The 20,423-nt window shown below is 42.6% G+C and overlaps 2 protein-coding genes across 3 annotated transcripts; one reads left to right on the top strand and one right to left on the bottom strand.

Annotated features, from left to right (window-relative positions):
• Positions 1-618: 618 nt before the first annotated feature.
• Positions 619-3,759, bottom strand: LOC115106253 (NADH dehydrogenase [ubiquinone] 1 alpha subcomplex subunit 5-like). The gene is made up of 5 exons (XM_029628821.2): positions 3,695-3,759; positions 3,183-3,227; positions 2,976-3,092; positions 2,663-2,728; positions 619-828 (listed from the first exon to the last, which is right to left on the bottom strand). The coding sequence occupies exons 1-5, from the start codon at positions 3,713-3,715 to the stop codon at positions 727-729; spliced, it is 351 nt and encodes a 116-aa protein (XP_029484681.1). The 5' UTR covers positions 3,716-3,759; the 3' UTR covers positions 619-726.
• Positions 3,760-5,716: 1,957 nt separating this feature from the next.
• LOC115106252 (ankyrin repeat and SOCS box protein 15-like) lies at positions 5,717-19,738 on the top strand. Of its 2 annotated transcripts, XM_029628820.2 has the most exons (13): positions 5,717-5,822; positions 6,425-6,506; positions 6,606-6,658; positions 7,154-7,282; positions 7,410-7,568; positions 7,838-7,944; positions 8,094-8,232; positions 8,467-8,638; positions 9,070-9,230; positions 9,613-9,757; positions 11,921-12,188; positions 12,490-12,643; positions 12,819-19,737. In XM_029628820.2, the coding sequence occupies exons 2-13, from the start codon at positions 6,427-6,429 to the stop codon at positions 12,992-12,994; spliced, it is 1,743 nt and encodes a 580-aa protein (XP_029484680.1). In that variant the 5' UTR covers positions 5,717-5,822; positions 6,425-6,426; the 3' UTR covers positions 12,995-19,737. The 2 variants fall into 2 exon arrangements, with proteins under 2 accessions (XP_029484680.1, XP_029484679.1); XM_029628819.2 differs by having other exon boundaries at positions 6,425-6,658; positions 12,819-19,738.
• The last annotated feature ends 685 nt before the right edge of the window (positions 19,739-20,423 follow it).

Raw genomic sequence — 20,423 nt, 5'->3', positions numbered from 1 at the left:
GTCGGTTCAGAGTGTGCTATCTGGGTTGAATAATAAAGCCCTTAGTCTATTACACAAAGCTCTTTCCCCTGTCTGGTCTATAGAACTGTTCATATGTTGTCTTATTTCATGAGGTCCTGTCGATGTAAAGCTCTAAGTTTGTGGTTATAATAAAACGAGAAGTTAAACAAGTTGTGAAGGCTTGTATCTTGAGCCATGCAGCATGTCTTGATGATTAAAATGACTGACCTCCAGAAGAAGTCCAGTATAAATAAAGTCAAATAATATAACGGCCTTATATGCATGTTGCAACCCACATGGGTGCCAGTTCAGACTTTTGTCCAATCTTACATTTAAGTGATCTTTAAATATGTGAAGTGCACTAGGATAGGACGATGCTTTTTCTCAAAGGTGGTCGATTTATAGCCCTGGTTACACCTTACATTAATTGTGTTTTTCGTGATCTGATCAAGATGGTTCAAGGTTTACACATGGTGTATTCATTAATGCAAACCGTTTGCAACAAATGAGCACAAAAAGTGTCTTGCTATTTAACGTCCATTCATTCTCCTTGGTTTGGCTGAGTGTTTTTAATGGAACTGTCATCACTCAGTACCCACAAGGCAAAAAGGTACAAGATTAGTTTTACAAGGATAGGGAAAATATTTCCACAGCTTTATTTGTACATGCTTCATTGGGAATGAAGTAATTACACTGACATAAACAGACAAATACAGCAAGTAGTCTTTAAACGGGCCACTTCCATTGGTTGACAGGAGGCTCTTCAATCAGTGGTTCCCATGGTTTCCACTCTGCCATCTTCCTGGATAGAGCCAACTCGCACTCCGCCTGGAGGGAAGAGGAAATGAGTGGGTCAGATAAGGCAAGAGATGTATGATAAATGAGGAAGAGGAGGGAGATAGTATGTGGGAAGTTTTTGTAGCCGTGGTTACAACTTCCATTAACATGGCTGTCGTCATCCGATCGAGATTTGTTGTGTCTACACACGGTAATAAAATGGGATTCTTATCTGCCCACTTCGTATTGTGACCAGATTCCCTGGTCCCTCCCTGTTGGCAAATTAATTCGACCTACCGTTATGACAGGAAACAGCACGCTTTTATAATCAATAGTTTTATACTCATCATTACAGCCTACTTTTGTTATCCAATGATTTAAGACTGGGCGTAACAGACTACTATTTCGATAACCTCGACTTGTCCAATATTCAGAGAATCTCTCCAATCCCTAAAAACGTCACAACACAAACGATTTGAATATCTGGATGTGTGTACAAAATACTATTATTGCACAGTAAGTTAGAGTAGGCTACAAAGTGCATCTCTGAATGGCGCAACGCATTGTCAGGATAGGGTTGTTCATTACGCATCGATGTTTACATACATATTGTAAATAACCTTTAGTATAGGCCTAAACAATATTAAAAGGAATAAAAAAGCAACATGCTGGGAGAATGACCGTGGTTTAGTTTCCTCCAAATCATTGATAATTCACTAACGGTACCTCAAAATGATAACCTGTAGCAAGACGTGTGGTCAAATTATGAAAATGCATGGATAAAAGCAGCAATCTATAAAAAGTGCAAAGGAGCAAGCATGTAAAGCAAAGGCTTTATAAAGGAACAGAGTCAATCTAAAAGTAGCCTGAAGAGTCCTTCGTAATTGAAGCCTACACTAGCCTATTGGACAGTAGCCTGAAGAGTCCTTCGTAATTGAAGCCTACACTAGCCTATTGGACAGTAGCCCTATAGAGTCCTTCGTAATTGAAGCCTACACTAGCCTATTGGACAGTAGCCTGAAGAGTCCTTCGTAATTGAAGCCTACACTAGCCTATTGGACAGTAGCCTGAAGAGTCCTTCGTAATTGAAGCCTACACTAGCCTATTGGACAGTAGCCTCGCTCATACTTAGGCTACAGAAAGCAATGCGCCTCGACGCGTCAGTTTGGAAATCTTCTGCACTTTATTGACATCCGAAAAGGACTGCATTATAACATCACTGTATTATGTTCATATCTGATAACTGAAATGGACTATTCACCACCTGCCCACCGTTCATTCTGGCTAGGTACAGGGGGAACATTAGGCCTATCTATACACTGCTCCATCATAGTCCGTCGCTGCATGCATCCCCAACACCTTAAATTCTGCTATTACAGTCCTTGGCCTTTCTGTAGCCTATGATGTTTTCAAATATTTTATTTTGGCCTGGCATTAGATGTGAGAACCCTTTTTCTCTCATTCGGGACAATATCTCTTAAACATATTTTTCTATGTGTCAATTTTAAGCAGAGCTGGACACGTTATTGGACTGTGGCATATCCGACCACAGTGCCAGTTGGCACTTGGTTTCTAAAGTCCATGATCTTAATTCAACTGTTTGCTATTTTTCGAGGGGGCGGGACAACCGCTTTCGTTATCCGGATCTGTTTACACTTCAAGGATATCGGCACAAGATGCGTCTTCAACGACCTCCGGATGTGGTCAGGAAGATATAATCACAATCAGATCACAATGTGTCTACACCAGTCAACTTATGTGGGCACAACCAGAATTTGGACATGATCAGGACAACGGACGCATGTAGAAACCAGGTGTAAACGTGGATAGAGAAAGCAACTTTAGGAGGAAGATGCAATGAAAAGAGCGAGGCTCCTCTCTGTACCTGGTGAATGACCTCCTCGATCTGACCACAGTTGATTTTCTTCTCTAGTTTCTCCACATCAGGCTCCTTTCGATTGAAATGAAGAAAGACAATGAAGTTATCTATATGGATTGAAACACAGATGCCATTCCAAACAATGTCTCGTAACATGATATCATAAATATAGAAGTCAACAAGGGGGATTACCTCACAGAAGTTCATACAGGTTCAAGCTAATACATGAAATCACAGTCACAATGAGAGCTGGCAGGAAGAGTACTCTGTTAAACTTCACCTGACCCTAGATGTGAGGATGGTTGGAGTGTAAACTTACGGCTTTGATAAGGTCAAAGCGGTCATGGACAAGCTGTTCTGTGTACTTTCTGTAGGCTGCGTCCTGAGGGATGACCTGGAGAGACGCCAGGATCTTACTGTACAAGATCCTCAGGCGCTGAGGGGACACACGCACAGAACGTTACATTATCATACCAAAGTAGGCGTGGTCCACTACTGCTGTTTATGGCCATTACTGGAGACTCACCTCATGAGGGTTGTGGGACACGGCCAGTCCCACCAAGCCTGTTGTCTGGGGAAAATATGACACACAATGAGCATAATAGCTAGCTAGCACGCGAGACTACATAGTTTGCTAACGTTAGTAATCTCCTGGGTAAAATAGTCATACGGCACTCAGAAGGAAGGTGGAACATTACAGAACATATGGATAAAACGTCATGTACCTTTGAGTTCGTATCGTGTCAGCCATCTAAATGGGCTATATTTACTTCACAACGGACAAGCCCCTGGCCTAGGTAACTAACCATGACATAGCAGATCAAAGTATATATCCACGAACCCTCCAGCAAATGAGCAAGCTAGCTAAGTTTGTTAGCTAGGAGACGAGCCAGCCTAGCAGCTAGCTGACACGCATGCTTGTCAATAGGAAGCGACAAAAGCTCATATCGATTGTAAAGTGACAGTAAACTAACTGAATAAACAAAAGCACATTACATTTTCACAAAAGCGTCATCATAATATGACCTCGACTCGTACCTTTTTCAGAACGCCAGCCATGATTATGGGCGCTACGGATTCTGGGTCACTTCTGTCGAATAAAAATGACGTCAACACGTCCACGTTTTTTCAAAATAAAAGCTCAGCATGTTTGATTGTGTAGTAAGTACAGTCGTGGCCAAAAGTTTTGAGAATGACACAAATATTAATTTCCACAAAGTTTGCTGCTTCCGTGTCTTTAGATATTTTTGTCAGATGTTAGTATGGAATACTGAAGTATAATTACAAGCATTTCATGTGTCAAAGGCTTTTATTGACAATTACATGAAATTGATGCAAAGACTCAATATTTGCAGTGTTGACCCTTCTTTTTCAAGACCTCTGCAATCTGCCCAGACATGCTGTCAGTTAACTTCTGGGCCACATCCTGACTGATGGCAGCCCATTCTTGCATAATCAATGCTTGAAGTTTGTTAGAATTTGTGAGTTTTTGTTTGTCCACCCGCCTCTTGAGGAATGACCTCAACAAGTTCTCAATGGGATTAAGGTCTGGGGAGTTTCCTGGCCATGGACCCAAAATATTGATGTTTTGTTCCCCGAGCCACTTAGTTATCACTTTTGCCTTATGGCAAGGTGCTCCATCATGCTGGAAAGGGCATTGTTTGTCACCAAACTGTTCCTGGATGGTTGGGAGAAGTTGCTCTCAGAGGATGTGTTGGTACCATTCTTTATTCATGGCTGTGTTCTTAGGCAAAGTTGCGAGTGAGCCCACTCCCTTGGCTGAGAAGCAACCCCACACATGAATGGTCTCAGGATGCTTTACTGTTGGCATGACACAGGACTGATGGTAGCGCTCACCTTGTCTTCTCCGGACAAGTTTTTTTCCAGATGCCCCAAACAATCGGAAAGGGGATTCATCAGAGAAAATTATGTTACCCCAGTCCTCAGCAGTCCAATCCCTGTACCTTTTGCAGAATATCAGTCTGTCCCTGATGTTTTTCCTGGGGAGAATTGGCTTCTTTGCTGCCCTTCTTGACACCAGGCCATCCTCCAAAAGTATTCGCCTCACTGTGCGTGCAGATGCACTCACACCTGCCTGCTGCCATTCCTGAGCAAGCTCTGTACTGGTGGTGCCCCAATCCCGCAGCTGAATCAACTTTAGGAGACGGTCCTGGGGCTTGCTGGACTTTCTTGGGTGCCCTGAAGCCTTCTTCACAACAATTGAACCGCTCTCCTTGAAATTCTTGATGATCTGATAAATGGTTGATTTAGGTGCAATCTTACTGGCAGCAATATCCTTGCCTGTGAAGACCTTTTTGTGCAAAGCAATGATGACGACGGCACGTGTTTCCTTGCAGGTAACCATGATTGACAGAGGAAGAACAATGATTCCAAGCTCCACCCTCCTTTTGATGCTTCCAGTCTGTTATTTGAACTCAATCAGCATGACAGAGTGATCTCCAGCCTTGTTCTCATCAACACTCACACATGTGTTAACGAGAGAATCACTGACATGATGTCAGCTGGTCCTTTTGTGGCAGGGCTGAAATGCAGTGGAACTGTTTTTTGGGATTCAGTTCATTTGCATGGCAAAGAGGGACTTTGCAATTAATTGCAATTCATTTGATCACTCTTCATAACATTCTGGAGTATATGCAAATTGCCATCATACAAACTGAGGCATCAGACTTTATGAAAATTAATATTTGTGTCATTCTCAAAACTTTTGGCCACGACTGTAGACATGAGTCATCTTATTTAGTAACCTAAATACATATTATTTATTAATGGATCCTACAATACATGTTCAATGATTAGATTGGAAAAATAAGTATTACAAATGGTAATTTAAAACCATTCGAAGTGGGTACACTACACATACTTGCAATATCAAAATAATGTAGGACTTGTGTCCTGTAAACCGGACAGCCTGTCTATACTGTATGGCTCCTATAGTCAATTAAATCTCATTATGATAAACTGTGTTTAGTGTGATAGCGAAACACTGCATGTGACAGTGTGACAGGCATTCTCAGAGTGTGTGGGGCTGATATTATAGGCATGTCAAGTCTAAAAATATCCCATTACTCCTGCAAACACCAACATAAAAGTTAGTTTGCAGCCAACAAACCTTCGGAGACTGGGACTTTCACTGGAGATTTTACAGGTAAGACTGGAGTTGCCCGTTCATTCGGATATTTGATAGCGACGAAGGTGCTTTAAAACCTTTTAATTTGTCATTGCAATGACATTCCTGTCTGCATGCCTATAGTTTAGGATGTGTCTGTTGATCTATGCAGACTGCAGTGACATGAGTCATTTGGGGGAGACTGGTAGCCTAGTGGTTAGAGCGTAGGGCCAGTTAACCCAAAGGTTGCCAGATCGAGGGGGCAGCAGGTAGCTTAGTGGGTAGGTTGCTAGATCGAGGGGGCAGCAGGTAGCTTAGTGGGTAGGTTGCTAGATCGAGGGGGCAGCAGGTAGCTTAGTGGGTAGGTTGCTAGATCGAGGGGGCAGCAGGTAGCTTAGTGGGTAGGTTGCTAGATCGAGGGGGCAGCAGGTAGCTTAGTGGGTAGGTTGCTAGATCGAATCCCCGAGCTGAAGGTAAAAATCTGTCGTTCTACCTCTGAACAAGGCAGTTAACCCACTGTTCCCCGGTAGGCTGACATTGTAAATAAGAATTTGTTCTTAACCGACTTGCCTAGTTAAATCAATAAAATAGTATTGAGGTTCATGGTAACCTTTTGGTTACTCTTTTTTATTTCTCTGTAGGAATGGAGGACATCGATAGATGTGAAGAGGAGCTTATTGACTATGCCATTCGAGAGAGTATTCGAGATTTATCAATAGACAGGTATTCAGAAAATGGAGAGAATTACGTTCATGTATTATTCGCACATCCCGCAATAAGTTTGTCACCGCTCCCTGACTTTGTTTACCCATATCTCAACAGCATGCCAACAGTCAGTGGTGACTATCTGAGGATAGTGACTGCCATCGAGCAAGGTAGGACTACCCCTCACCGACCGTGCCTTTCAAACTGCCCTAGCCCAACCCTTGCCCTTAAGCTATTAACCCTAACCCTAGCTTTATGTCCACATCAGGGTTCAACCCTAACCCTAGCTTTATGTCCACATCAGGGTTCAACCCTAACCCTAGCTTTATGTCCACATCAGGGTTCAACCCTAACCCTAGCTTTATGTCCACATCAGGGTTCAACCCTAACCCTAGCTTTATGTCCACATCAGGTTTCAACCCTAACCCTAGCTTTATGTCCACATCAGGGTTCAACCCTAACCCTAGCTTTATGTCCACATCAGGGTTCAACCCTAACCCTATCTTTATGTCCACATCAGGGTTCAACCCTAACCCTAGCTTTATGTCCACATCAGGGTTCAACCCTAACCCTAGCTTTATGTCCACATCAGGGTTCAACCCTAACCCTAGCCATAACGCTAGCCATAATCCTAACGTAGGGTTCTGTGTGGTGTCTCTCCCTAGGTGATGTGTGTACCCTGCAGGAGCTGTCTGGATTGCAGGCTTTCACAGAGAGGGACATCAGAGGGTGGCTTCCCCTACACAGAGCCGTTGTGCAGTCCCAGGAACAGGTCTTGGATCAGGTCCTGCTGGGTGAGAGGCCCACATACCACCAGCAGTACCTCACAACTAGTACCTGAAATACCCGTAGCCACTTACAGTACTGCTTCTATAACACATGTGTTTAATTCCCATTACTTTTGTGTGTGTTACCCTGCAGCTTCCTGTGATGGGACTGTGGATGATGTGACTGCAGGCGGGGACACAGCGTTGATTCTGGCTGCTCAGGAGGGTCTGCTGGAGAATGTCAGGACTCTACTGCGGCATGGAGCCTCTCCACACAAAACCAACAGCCTGAATGAGTCCCCACTGCTGCTTGGTACACACACACACACACACACACACACACACACACACACACACACACACACACACACACACACACACACACACACACACACACACACACACACACACACACACACACACACACACACACACACACACACACACACACACACACACACACACACACACACACACACACACACACACACACACAATACTGTATTCAAGCACAATGTCGTCACTCAATCAAGCATGCAAGTTATGTTTTGTTATGTGTCGTCCTGTGTTGATGTGTGTTAGCGGTGAGACAGGGATCATATGACATGGTGTCCACTCTGATCAATTGTGGGGCCTTCGTGGAACAGGTGTGTCTGAAGAAGTGGATGGCCATTCACGAGGCAGCCAAGGTGAGTTTGAGTTACACCTGTAGTCTTGTTTATATTTCTTCTTCAGCCGTATACCCTATCATCAAGGTCCAGGAATGCCAAAACATGTCATAAAAAATATGTTTTATTGTAATTCCCTTCTCCTTAAAAAGTGTGTGTTATCTTGCCAGGTGGGCTGCAGTGCCATCCTGGTGCTTCTGCTGAGACATGGGGCCAAGGTGACAGCTGTAGATGGGCACAATGTCACCCCGCTGGGCATCGCAGCAGAGTATGCCCATGCCGAGGTCCTGGATATACTCATAAAGAACGGTACGAGCCAATCATAGGCCTTAGATTGTCCTTGATGAATAATGTAAACATTTTAAACGTATTGTCATACCAAAAGGCAAATAAACATTCTCGAAGAACAGCCAAAAATACATTTACAAGGAACTGAAAAATAGTTGATATCAACTGATTGTTCATATCAGTTTACATAAATGTTTGGCTTGAACACAAGTCTACAGGACTACAGTAGGGTTAATCATCCTCCTTTCCCACCAGGTGGCGACGTGAACGCCCAGGCATATAACGGAGACACTGTTCTGTACGATGCAGCCGGCTCAGGGAACCTGGACTGCATATACCTCCTCCTGCAAGCTGGAGCCAACCCTAACATTGCCAGTCTGGCCTGCCAGCTGCCCATACACAGAGCCGCCTATGAGGGACACATCCTGTGAGTGGCTGACTCTTACTACGCGGTCCTCTGTAGCTCAGCTGGTAGAGCATGGCGCTTGCAACGCCAGAACTGTGTTTCGATTCCCAGGACGTAGATGATCCCCTATGTAAAATGTATGCACATAATGACTGTAAATTGCTTTGTGTGAAAGCGTCTGCTAAATGGCATATATTACTAACAGTCTAGAACAGGGATGCCAAGAACAACTACTGGAAAGCATGCTGGTCTTTATGGAAATCAATTGATCAAGACATCGGCTAGAGAGTTATCTGATGATCCAGTTCTTGGAAAGTGTTGCCCCTGAGGAATTATCCATCCCTGGGTCTAGAAGCAGTTGTTCAAGTCATAGTCTAGATCCTGTTTCAACAACATAATCAATAGTGCTGGTATAATCAACAATCTGATCTATGATGCTGTGTTTGTCCCAGTGCTCTGAGGACCTTCATCCCCATCACCACTAAGAGGGCCATCCGTCTGTCTGGCCAGAGCCCAGTCCACTCTGCAGCAGATGGCGGCCATGTTGACTGTCTGGAGCTGCTCATAGAGAAAGGTTTCGATGTCAACACTCAGCTGGACGTACACATCTCAGGTACAATCCATGGACATACCCAGGTAGTACAATTGGGCAAACACATGGACACATAATCTATTTCATAAGGGAGCCATGCTCAAGAGGAAGGTGCTTGTAACTTCGGAGTTGTGAGGTTGATTCCTGTGTGGGCCAATGGGGGCCCTCTGGAGGTCAAGGCCCCTGGGTACGTGCCCTTAACTTACACGCTGTCTAGACTATCTAAAAAAAGAAATGTTGACATGGGCTAATTGAGTGACTGACATTACAAGAGAAAAACTGCCGATGTAGAACCACATTTCAAAATGGCACATTGTGTATTCTACTATTCTAACTCTCAACCCCGACTGAGTTCCTAGGATGTTTTGGATAATTGAGCATGTTGTTATTACTGTGTTACCAGAGAGCTACGGGGACATGAGGCGGAGTCCACTCTACTTCGCCGTATCCAACAGTGATATCACCTGCACAGAGATGCTGCTGGCCGCCGGGGCCAAAACTGACCTGGACCCGCTACGCTGCTTCCTGGTGGCTGTACGCGCTGGGAGGTATGAAACTGTATCTGTGTGGGTAACTCAAGACCATGTTAGACCACTGAACTAAGCCGACATCCTAAAGTGTTAGCTTTAGGATAACGCAATTCTTAATGTCTCCCTCGGGGAAGGTTATTCCTCACTTGAGAGTAGTCCGTGTTTCACCAACTACCTCTGCAATAGCTACAGTGCATTCAGAGAATATTCAGATCCCTTGACTTTTTACGTTACGGCCTTATTCTAAAATTGATTAAATTGCCCCCCCCTTAATCTACACACAATACCCCATAATGACAAAGCACAAACGCTTTTTTTAGAAATTTTTGCAAATGTATTAAAAATAAAAAACTGAAATGTCAAATTTACAAAAGTATTCAGACCCTTTACTTAGTATTTTGTTGAAGCACCTTTGGTGCGATTACAGCCTTAAGTGTTCTTGGGTATGACGCTACAAACTTGGCACACCTGAATTTGGGGAGTTTCTCCCATTCTTCTCTGTATATCCCCTCAAGCTCTGTCAGGTTAGGTGGGGAGTGTCGCTGTACAGCTAATTTCAGGTCTCTCCAGAGATGTTCGACCGGGTTCAAGCCCGGGCTCTGGCTGGGCCTCTCAAGGACATTCAGAGACTTGTCCTGAAGCCACTCCTGCGTTGACTTGGCTGTGTGCTTAGGGTTGTTGTCCCCTTGGAATGTGAACCTTCACCCCAGTCTGAGGTCCTTAGTGCTCTGGAGCAGGTTTTCATCAAGTATCTCTCTATACTTGGCTCCGTTCATATTTCTGCCAACCCTGACTAGTCTCCCAGTCCCTTCTGCTGAAAAACATCCCCGCAGCATGATGCTGCCACCACCATGCTTCCCCATAGGGATGGTGTCAGGTTTTCTCCAGACATGATGCTTGGCATTCAGGCCATAGAGTTCAATCTTGGTTTCATCAGACCAGATAATCTTGTTTCTCGTGGTCTGAGAGTCTTAAGTGCCTTTTGGCAAATTCCAAGCGGGATGTCAGGTGCCTTTTACTGAGAAGTGGCTTCTGTCTGGTCACTCTACCATAAAGACCTGATTGGAGAAGTGCTGCAGAGATGGTTTTCCTTCTAGAAGGTTCTCCCATCCCCACAGAGGAACTCTGGAGCTCTGTCAGAGTGACCATTGGGTTCATCAAATCAAATCAAATGTATTTGTCACATACACATGGTTAGCAGATGTTAATGCGAGTGTAGCGAAATGCTTGTGCTTCTAGTTCCAACAATGCAGTAATAACCAACAAGTAATCTAACTAACAATTCCAAAACTACTGTCTTCTACACAGTGTAAGGGGATAAAGAATATGTACATAAGGATATATGAATGAGTGATGGTACAGAGCAGCATAGGCAAGATACAGTAGATGGTCACCTCTCCAAGGCCCTTCTCCCCCGATTGGTCAGTTTGGCTGGGCGGCCAGCTCTAGGAAGAGTCTTGGTGGTTCCAAACTTCTTACATTTAAGAACGATGGAGGCCACTGTGTTCTTGGGGTCCTTCAATGCTGCAGAAATGTTTTGGTGTGTTGACACAATCCTGTCTCGGAGCTCTATGGACAACTCCTTCGACCTTATGGCTTGATTTTTGCTCTGACATGCACTGTCAACTGTGGGACTTATATAGACAGGTGTTTGCCTCTCCAAATCATGTCTAATCAATTGAATTTACCACAGGTAGACTCCAATCAAATTGTAGAAACATCTCAAGGATGATCATTGGAAACAGGTTGCACCTGAATTCAATTTCGAGTCTCATAGCAAATGTTCTGAATACTTACAGTATGTAAATAAAGTATTTTACAGTTTCTGCTTTGTCATTATGGGGTATTGTGTGTAGATTGATGAGGGGGGGGAAAACATTTTAATACATTTTAGAATAAGGCTGTAACGTAACAAAATGTGGAAAAAGTCTGAATACTTTCCAGATGCACTGTATAAATGAAACGGAATGGAACACAGCAGTGACATCACCAACTTGTATATATTGGAACAGTTTGTTGGCTCCCATGCTAGGTCCGATGAATTTGTTTATTTTTTTAAGCTTCCTTTTGTAATTATGACGTTGTCTTAACCTTTTATCTTCAACCCAGCTCCCAGATATTTCCTACTTCCTGGTCTCTTCTATGACATCACCTGTCTAACCCTATCCCATCCCACCCCAGGTATGAGCTGGTGCGTCTGCTATTGTCCAGGGGTGCCGAAGTCAACTGCTACTTCAGAATGATCAGTGACACACTGTTTCCCACCGCGTTGCAGTACTGTCTCAGAGATCACATGATTCTGCGCCTGCTGCTCAACAACGGCTACGACATAGAGAAGTGCTTCCTGTGTAACCACGGCAACGGACAGGATATGGACTGCGACTCCAGGGTCGACTACCAACATAACCATAGAAGAACTTTATTTTATAACCAGGACTACAGAGCCTCGGTAAGTCATGTAGACTTATTCCTGGCCTATTCCAGTACAACAGGAGTAGGCCCCCAATCTTTGATTTAGAATACAGGAAGTAGGCAAGTCCTGGTTCTGGAGGAAGACAGGTTCTGTGTTTTTGTTCTCGGCTGGAGCTAAAGACACACTGTGGTCCTCTATGACCAGGGTTGGCCGCCACTGATGTAGAATGTGTTGGTCTAACTTAGAACATAACAGCAAGTGTAGCTAATACCTTGTCCAGTTCCACTGCGTGTCCTTCTGATGTCAGTCTCGCTGTCGTGTTCGCTCTCTGCTCCAGTTCTGTGAAATCATCTCCCTGTCGTCGGTGGTCAACCTGGCGGGGAGTGTGGTACGGATGCTTCTGGACTACGTCAGACACCCACGTATCTGCCCCAACCTCCTACGGGTCCTGGAGAAACAGAAAGAGTGGCCAGACATCTGTGACATTCTGGGTAAGGCAGCGTCATTGCTAATAAACAATAGTAGTGGACAGAAAACAGTGGGAATGGAAAGACTGAAATATCTTACAGATCAACTCTCCATCAACATGAACAGAATAACCTGACTTTTTGTGTGTGTGTGTGTGTGTGTGTGTGTGTGTGCCCGTCCATGTGTGTGTATCCCCAGACAACCCTCGGTCCCTGCAGCACCAATGTCGTTTGGTCATTAGGAGACAGATGACCCCTAGAAGACTGAATGACCCACAGGTCATGGCTAGCGTCCCGTTTCCCCCGACACTCAAACACTACCTCACCTACAGGGAGTACGACGAGTATGGTGGGTTGGAAGCCTCACACTCATAAGAGGACTATATCAATGAAAACATGTTTAGAACAACAAAAAGTCATCCTGTTCTGTGCATAACTGATCAATCACATTACGCTCTTTCTCATGAATAATGCATCAGCTCATATACTTATGCTTATATGAAGTATGGCAAGTGTTCTTGTGATGTAATGTTTGTAATAACTACAATTCTTTTCACACTGATTCATGTTCTCTGAATTGTGTCAATTGTACTTATCATAGTACTGCTACTTCTACTAGACTGCATACATTAGACCGCACAGCTGTGCAGCATGGTACAGTGCATGTAGTGTGATGTACTCTTCAAGATCTCCCCATGGGAAGAGCAGGTTAGGTCTAAAAAATAACACTCTCATTCAGTTTATAAGTAGGGCTAAACACTCACGGAATACTGGTCTGAATGACTCTGCTGCAATGGACTGTTGACTTTTACAGTGACCCTGACACCTACCTGACTCATATAAGACCAGGGTTTAAATCTAGAGAGACCTATAGATCTAGACAACAGCTCGTCCATATTATACCCTCAAAGTTCTGGGAACTAGTTGTGTTCTCACTAGCCCTGTGACTGGTGCTAACATGCATTCTTTGTCCTGATCTTGTCCACATTCTGATTGTGCCCACATTTTTAAACAGGTGTAGAAGATTAAAAGACGCATTGTGATCTGATTGTGATCAGATTTCCCTGACAACCTCCGGAGGTAGTCAGGCTTGCAAGTGTAGACAGATCTGGACAGGGAAACCATTTAAATCATCATTATCCGGCACTCTAAAATCCTTGACAAGTTGGAGCATTGACTTATGGCATCAATATGAGTCTTAAAATAAATAAATACACATTATTTTTGAAAGAATGTCTAAAAATGTGACTGTTGACAAGATCAGGACAGGATGCATGTTTGCAGCAGGTAAAAACAAGGCTACTGAGACCTGTTGGGTGTACAACAAACTAGAATCAATGAGTTAGCCAGCTAACTTTGATAAACAACCACAAATAACTCTTAATTTTCAAGCTTATTTCAAGCTTTTTTTTTTTAAAGAAATTTAAAAAATAAGTTATTTCAGAATATTTAGGAGTTAGCTGGCTAACTCAATGATCCTGCTTCGTAGTACAACCCTCAGCTCAACTCTTCCTGGAACACAGAGAGCTTATGAGGCAAATCTCGTAACATTCCCCAAATACATGTTAGGATTTCAGCCATTTTCCCAAAGCAAAGTTGAGTAACCCTAAAACACCATTGGGTGGCAATGTTACAATCGGCATCCACGCACATGACTATAGTCCTATGCACTGTGCAGTGCCTGGTATCCTCCACTCCAACCAAGCCTTGGGCCTTTACAGTAGCGGAACAACAATTGCTGTATTCAGATCATATCATGAAATGTTTAAACTGAATAACACCCCAGTTAACTGACTGAACCAAACGTGGGTTCTGCTGTTGTTAAGGCACAGCTAGCGGAGGGTAGACTAGAGTAGCATGGTCCAATGTAGAATTATGTTGAGAGAGTTCTAGCGTTGCCAGACTGTTGTTGTTATCTGAACAGCAGCATTCCTGCCCTGTCAACACCAGCCTACCGCTCATCGAGACACAGTGGAGTGGACACTGTATTCCTACCCACTAGTCATACCATAGACCAGGGCTCTCCAACCCTATTCCTGGAGAGCTAACTTCCTGGAGGCTTTTGCTCTAATCCCCGTTTTATCTAAAACTAACTTCCTGTAGGATTTTTGCTCTAATCCCCGTTTTATCTAAAGCTAACTTCCTGGAGGTTTTTGCTCTAATCCCTGTTTTATCTAAAGCTATCTTCCTGGAGGATTTTTCTCTAACCCCTGTTTTATCTAAAGCTAACTTCCTGGAGGCTCTTGCTCTAATCCCCATTTTATCTAACCTGATTCACCAGCTGATTATTAGAATCATGTGAGCTAGATTTGTTATTTTGTATTTTATTAGGATCCCCAATAGCTGTTGTGAAAGCAGCAGCTACTCCTCCTGGGGTCCACACAAAACATGAAACATGACATAACATTAATAAACAGCTCAAGGTGAGAACTACATGCATTTTAAAAATGGCAAACATACTGTAGCCTACACATCAATACATACACACAAACTATCTAGGTCAAATAGGGGAGAGGCGTTGTGCCGTGAGGTGTTGCTTTATCTGTTTTTTGAAACCAGGTTTGCTGTTCATTTGAGCCATATGAGATGGAAAGCTGTTCCGTGCAATAATGGTTCCCTATAATACTGTACGCTTTCTCGAATTTGTTCTGGATTTGGGGACTGTGAAAAGACCCCTGGTGGCATGTCTGGTGGGGTAAGTGTGTGTGTCAGAGCTGTGTGTAAGTTGACTACGCAAACAATTTGGAATTTTCAACCATGTTTCTTATAAAAATAAGTGATGCAGTCAGTCTCTCCTCTCTTAGCCAAGAGAGACTGGCATACATGGTATTTATATTATCCCTCTGATGAAGAGCAAGATGAAGAACAAGATGTGCCGCTCTGTTCAGGGCCAAAGGCGGCTTATTACCTAGGTATTTTGCAGCACTTGACCACATGACTGGACAATAATCAAGAGAAGACTAAACTTGACTCTGCAGGACTTGCTTTTTGGAATATGGTGTCAAAAAAGCAGAGCATCACTTTATTACGGCCAGACCTCTCCCCATCGTTACAACCATTGAATCTACATGTTTTGACCATGACAGTGTACAATCTAAGGTAACACCAAGTCATTTAGTCTCCTCAACTTGTTCAACAGCCACACAATTCATTACCAGATTCAGCGGATGTCTAGAGCTTAGGGAATGATTTGTGCCTAATACAATGCTCTTAGTTTTAGAGATGTTCAGGACCAGTTTATTACTGGCCACCCATGACAAAACTGACTGCAACTCTTTGTTAAAGGTTTCAGTGACTTTATTAGCTGTGGTTGCTGACACGTACACTACCGTTCTAAAGTTTGGGGTCACTTAGAAATGTCCTTGTTTTTGAAAGAAAAGCCATTTTTTTGTCCATTAAAATAAAATTGATCAGAAATACAGTGTAGACATTGTTAATGTTGTAAATGACTATTGTAGCTGGAAACTGCTGATTTGTATTGGAATATCTACATAGACATACAGAGGCCCATTATCAGAAACCGTCCCTCCTGTGTTCCAATGGCACGTTGTGTTAACTAATCCAAGTTTATCATTTTAAAAGGCTAATTGACCAATAGAAAATAATTTTGCAATTATGTTAGCACAGCTGAAAACTGTTGTGCTGATTAAAGAAGCAAAACAACTGGCCTTCTTTAGACTAGTTGAGTATCTGGAGCATCAGCATTTGTGGGTTCAATTACAGGCTCAAAATGGCCAGAAACAAAGAGCTTTCTTCTGAAACTCGTCAGTCTATTCTTGTTCTGAGAAATGAAGGCTATTCCATGTGAGAAATTGCCAAGAAACTGAAGATCTCGTACAATACTGTGTAGTACTCCCTTCACAGAACAGCGCAAACTGACTCTAACCAGAATAGAAAGAGCAGTGAGAGGCCCCGGTGCACAACTGAGCAAGAGGACAAGTACATTAGAGTGTCTAGTTTGAGAAACAGATGCCTCACAAGTCATCAACTGGCAGCTTCATTAAATAGTACCCGCAAAACACCAGTCTCAGCGTCACCAGTGAAGAGGCGACACCGGAATGATGGCCTTCTACGCAAAGTTGCAAAGAAAAAGCCATATCTCAGACTGGCCTAAAAAAAGAGAGATTAAGATGGGCAAAAGAACACAGACACTGGACAGAGGATGATTAGAAAAAGTGTTATGGACAGACAAATCCAAGTTTGAGGTGTTCGGATCACAAAGAAGAACATTCGTGAGATGCAGAGAAAATGAAAAGATGCCGGAAGAGTACTTGTCGCCATCTGTCAAGCATGGTGGAGGTAATGTGATGGTCTGGGGGTGCTTTGGTGGTGGTAAAGTGGGAGATTTGTACAGGGTAAAAGGGATCTTGAAGAAGGAAGGCTATCACTCCATTTTGCAACGCCATGCCATACCCTGTGGACAGCGCTTAATTGGAGCACAGTCACCGGATCTCAACCCTATTGAGCTGTTGTGGGAGCAGCTTGACCGTATGGTACGTAAGAAATGCCCATCAAGCCAATCCAACTTGTGGGAGGTGCTTCAGGAAGCATGGGGTGAAATCTCTTCAGAGTACCTCAATAAATTGACAACTAAAATGCCAAAGGTCTGCAGGGCTGTAATTGCTGCAAATGGAGGATTCTTTGACGAAAGCAAAGTTTGAAGGACACAATTATTACTTCAATTAAAAATCATTATTTATAACCTCGTCAACGTCTTGACTATATTTCCTATTCATTTCATGTATGTTTTCATTCAAAACAAGGACATTTCTAAGTGACCCCAAACTTTTGAACGGTAGTGTATATGGTTGAATCATCGGCATACATGGACACTCAGGCTTTATTTAATGCCAGTGGCAGGTCTTTGGTAAAAATAGAAAATAATAGAGGGCCTAGAGAGTTGCCCTGTGGTACACCACACCCTACATGTTTGACATTAGAGAGACTGCCATTAAAGAAAACCCTCTGAGTTCTATTAGATAGATAGCTCTGAATAAATTATACGGCAGAGGTTGAAAAGCCATAAAACATACGTTTTGTCAACAACAGGTTATGGTAAATAATATCAAAGGATTCACTGAAATCTAACAGTACAGTTCCCACAATTTCTTTCAACCAATCGTCAGTCATTTGTGTCAGTGCCATCCATACATGTTGAATGTCCTTCTCTATAAGCATGCTGAAAGTCTGTTGTCAATTTGTTTACAGAGAAATAGCATTGTTTTTGGTCAAACACAATTTTTTCCAACTGTTTGCTGAGAGCTGGCATCAAGCTGATAGGTATGCTGTTAGAACCAGTAAAAGCCGCTCTACCACTCTTGGGTAGCGGAATGACCTTGGCTTCCCTCCAGGCCTGAGGACAAACACCTTCCTCTAGACTCAGATGAAATATATGACAGATAGGAGTGGCCATAGAGTCAGCTACCATCCTCAGTAGCTTTCCATCTAAGTTGTCAATGCCAGGTTTGTCATTATTGATCGATATCAATTTTTCCACCTTTCCCACACTAACTTTACAAAATTCAAATTTACAATGTTATTCTTTCAATATTTGAAGCATGAATATGATGTTTCTCTGTTCGTTGTTGGCATTTCTTGCAGAAATTTTGCCCACTTTGCCAATGAAGTATTCATTAAAATAATTGCCAACATCAAATGGTTTTGTGATGAATAAGTCATCTAGATTAGTTTTGAAGTGAAAACCTACAGGACGGTAGCTCTCCAGGAACCGGGTTGGAAAACTCACCATAGACCTCGCTGGTCACACCAAAGAGAGTACTACGAGTACTATGAGCACTATGAGTCTTTGGTCATCTACCTAAACAGCCTGGCCTCAGAGCCATACAAAACATACTTACGCATTTTTTAGCACCTCCAAGACGTATGATACCTACTAATGGTCTAGTTACTTGAGACAGAAATAAAAGCAGAGAAGTTGTTCAAGGAGGATGGGTGAGAGTAATCCGCAACCATCTAGCATTCCAAAGGTTGCACATTTGAGTTAACATCGGAGACAACTGTAGGATTTTAGCTAATCATTCCCCTAACCCTTATTCTTAACTTAACCCAATTCACCTAACCTGCAACGTAACTTGCCCAACCTTTGTCATTTTAGTTCCCCTAACCTTTCACATAAATTATCCTAATCTTTATCATTAGTTCACCTCACCACCAACTTAAATTCTCCCCATAATTCTCCTCTGTTGTTAAGACGCAACAAGCAACCTGGTCTCAGAGAAAGAAGTATAATAAGATAATGATTATCATCCAATTTGTAACCGGGTAAGACATATCCCACGGGGCACAGACTGGTTGAATCAATGTTGTTTCAATGTAATTGTCGACGTGTTGTGACGTGGAATGTGGTGGAAAATACATTGGATTTGAAAAAAGAAAGTTTTGAGGGTGAGATTTCAACCACGGGATTATGTCATCATGGTAACCAAATTTCAACATAGACAAACCTTGTCTAAAATATGTTGAATTTGATTTGTACCTTTAAAACAACGTCAGATTTTCAATGTCATCCACTATCAGAAAGAAAATACATGCTGGGCAGCACCTCCTACTGGAGAATTGATCTATCTACAGGTACCCTTCGGTCTCCCATCTCTGGGCTTTAACCAAGCCCAGCTCTGCTTAGCTATTTGTCACTGACTATTACCAATGTGCTATCGTGAGAGTGATTGTTCCGAGACCTCCACTTAAAAACTAAATACTGTAGATTCACTGTTGCTATCGAAGTCATTCCAAAGGGTAGGTTTAATAGAGCAAATGAAACGTGACCATACTTTATCACTCATAGATCATTAGTGATGCTTTTCACTGACATTTGTTCGGTCAAAACAGTAGGATAAAAGACGGTCCTTTTTTCCCCTCCTCCTTTTCTCTCAAGAGCTTTGTCACAACGTCAGTCAATTCCCCCTCAGGGGTTATGGATTATGGCGTGTTACTTAAAAATAACATTCTAATAGTAAATGGTAGCTAGTAACTATTTAGACCTACATAGCATTTGCAGTCATCAAAAGCTACTGTTTCAATTTAACCCAGAATTCAACAAAAAATAGACAATTCAATAGAGGCATTTCAAGCTCTGGTTGATTTTAGATGTAAATGATATTTAGTGATATTGAATTGTGTTTGGCTGTCAACAGATCCAAATATCAACATTTGAAGGAGATGTTTATTTTGCTTGAATAGTTCCATATGTGCCACTGAATTAGTCTGGCTTTAATTGCAGTTTGTCTACAATTTGAATATTTGATATGTTGGATTCACATTTCAATTTCAACCAAAAATCGAAGGAAATAAAATAGGACCAAATCCATATTTAAAGTGCATTTATTTTAAAGTATAATATGATTTGATTTAGTCCCATTTTTTAACTGTAATTTTCGGTTGAGGTGTAGATGTGAATCCAAAATGTCTATTATTAATTTGTAGACAAACTGGAATTAAAGCCAGAGTCAGTGGCACTGATGGAACTATCCAAGCAGAAAATACATCTCTGTCAAATGTTGATATTTGGTTGCATTGCCAACCAAACACAATTCAATTTTACTTTAAAAAAAAGTTGTTTATTTATTTCACCTTTATTTGACCAGGTAGGCCAGTTGAGAACAAGTTCTCATTTACAACTGCGACCTGGCCAAGATAGGGCATAGCAGTGCGACACAAACAACACAGAGTTACACATGGGATAAACAAATATACAGTCAATAACACAATAGAAACGTCTATATACAGTGTGTGCAAATGTAGTAAGATTAGGGAGGTAATAAATAGGCCATAGTGGCAAAATAAT

Source organism: Oncorhynchus nerka, linkage group LG23 (assembly GCF_034236695.1).
Source record: "Oncorhynchus nerka isolate Pitt River linkage group LG23, Oner_Uvic_2.0, whole genome shotgun sequence".
Taxonomy (NCBI): Eukaryota; Metazoa; Chordata; class Actinopteri; order Salmoniformes; family Salmonidae; genus Oncorhynchus; species Oncorhynchus nerka.
This window is presented reverse-complemented; position numbering and strand designations above follow the sequence as displayed.

What these genes read in the sequence shown, in the direction of transcription:
- LOC115106253 (XM_029628821.2), bottom strand. Translation starts at nt 3,715, where the DNA reads ATGGCTGGCGTTCTGAAAAAG. An exon ending in TGGCTGGCGTTCTGAAAAAG is followed by an intron (nt 3,228 to 3,694) that starts GTACGAGTCGAG and finishes TATTTTCCCCAG; the next exon opens with ACAACAGGCTTGGTGGGACT. An exon ending in TCGAGGAGGTCATTCACCAG is followed by an intron (nt 829 to 2,662) that starts GTACAGAGAGGA and finishes TCTTCCCTCCAG; the next exon opens with GCGGAGTGCGAGTTGGCTCT.
- LOC115106252 (XM_029628819.2), top strand. Translation starts at nt 6,427, where the DNA reads ATGGAGGACATCGATAGATGTGAAGAGGAGCTTATTGACTATGCCATT. An exon ending in GCCTATGAGGGACACATCCT is followed by an intron (nt 8,639 to 9,069) that starts GTGAGTGGCTGA and finishes TGTTTGTCCCAG; the next exon opens with TGCTCTGAGGACCTTCATCC. An exon ending in ACCAGGACTACAGAGCCTCG is followed by an intron (nt 12,189 to 12,489) that starts GTAAGTCATGTA and finishes TCTCTGCTCCAG; the next exon opens with TTCTGTGAAATCATCTCCCT.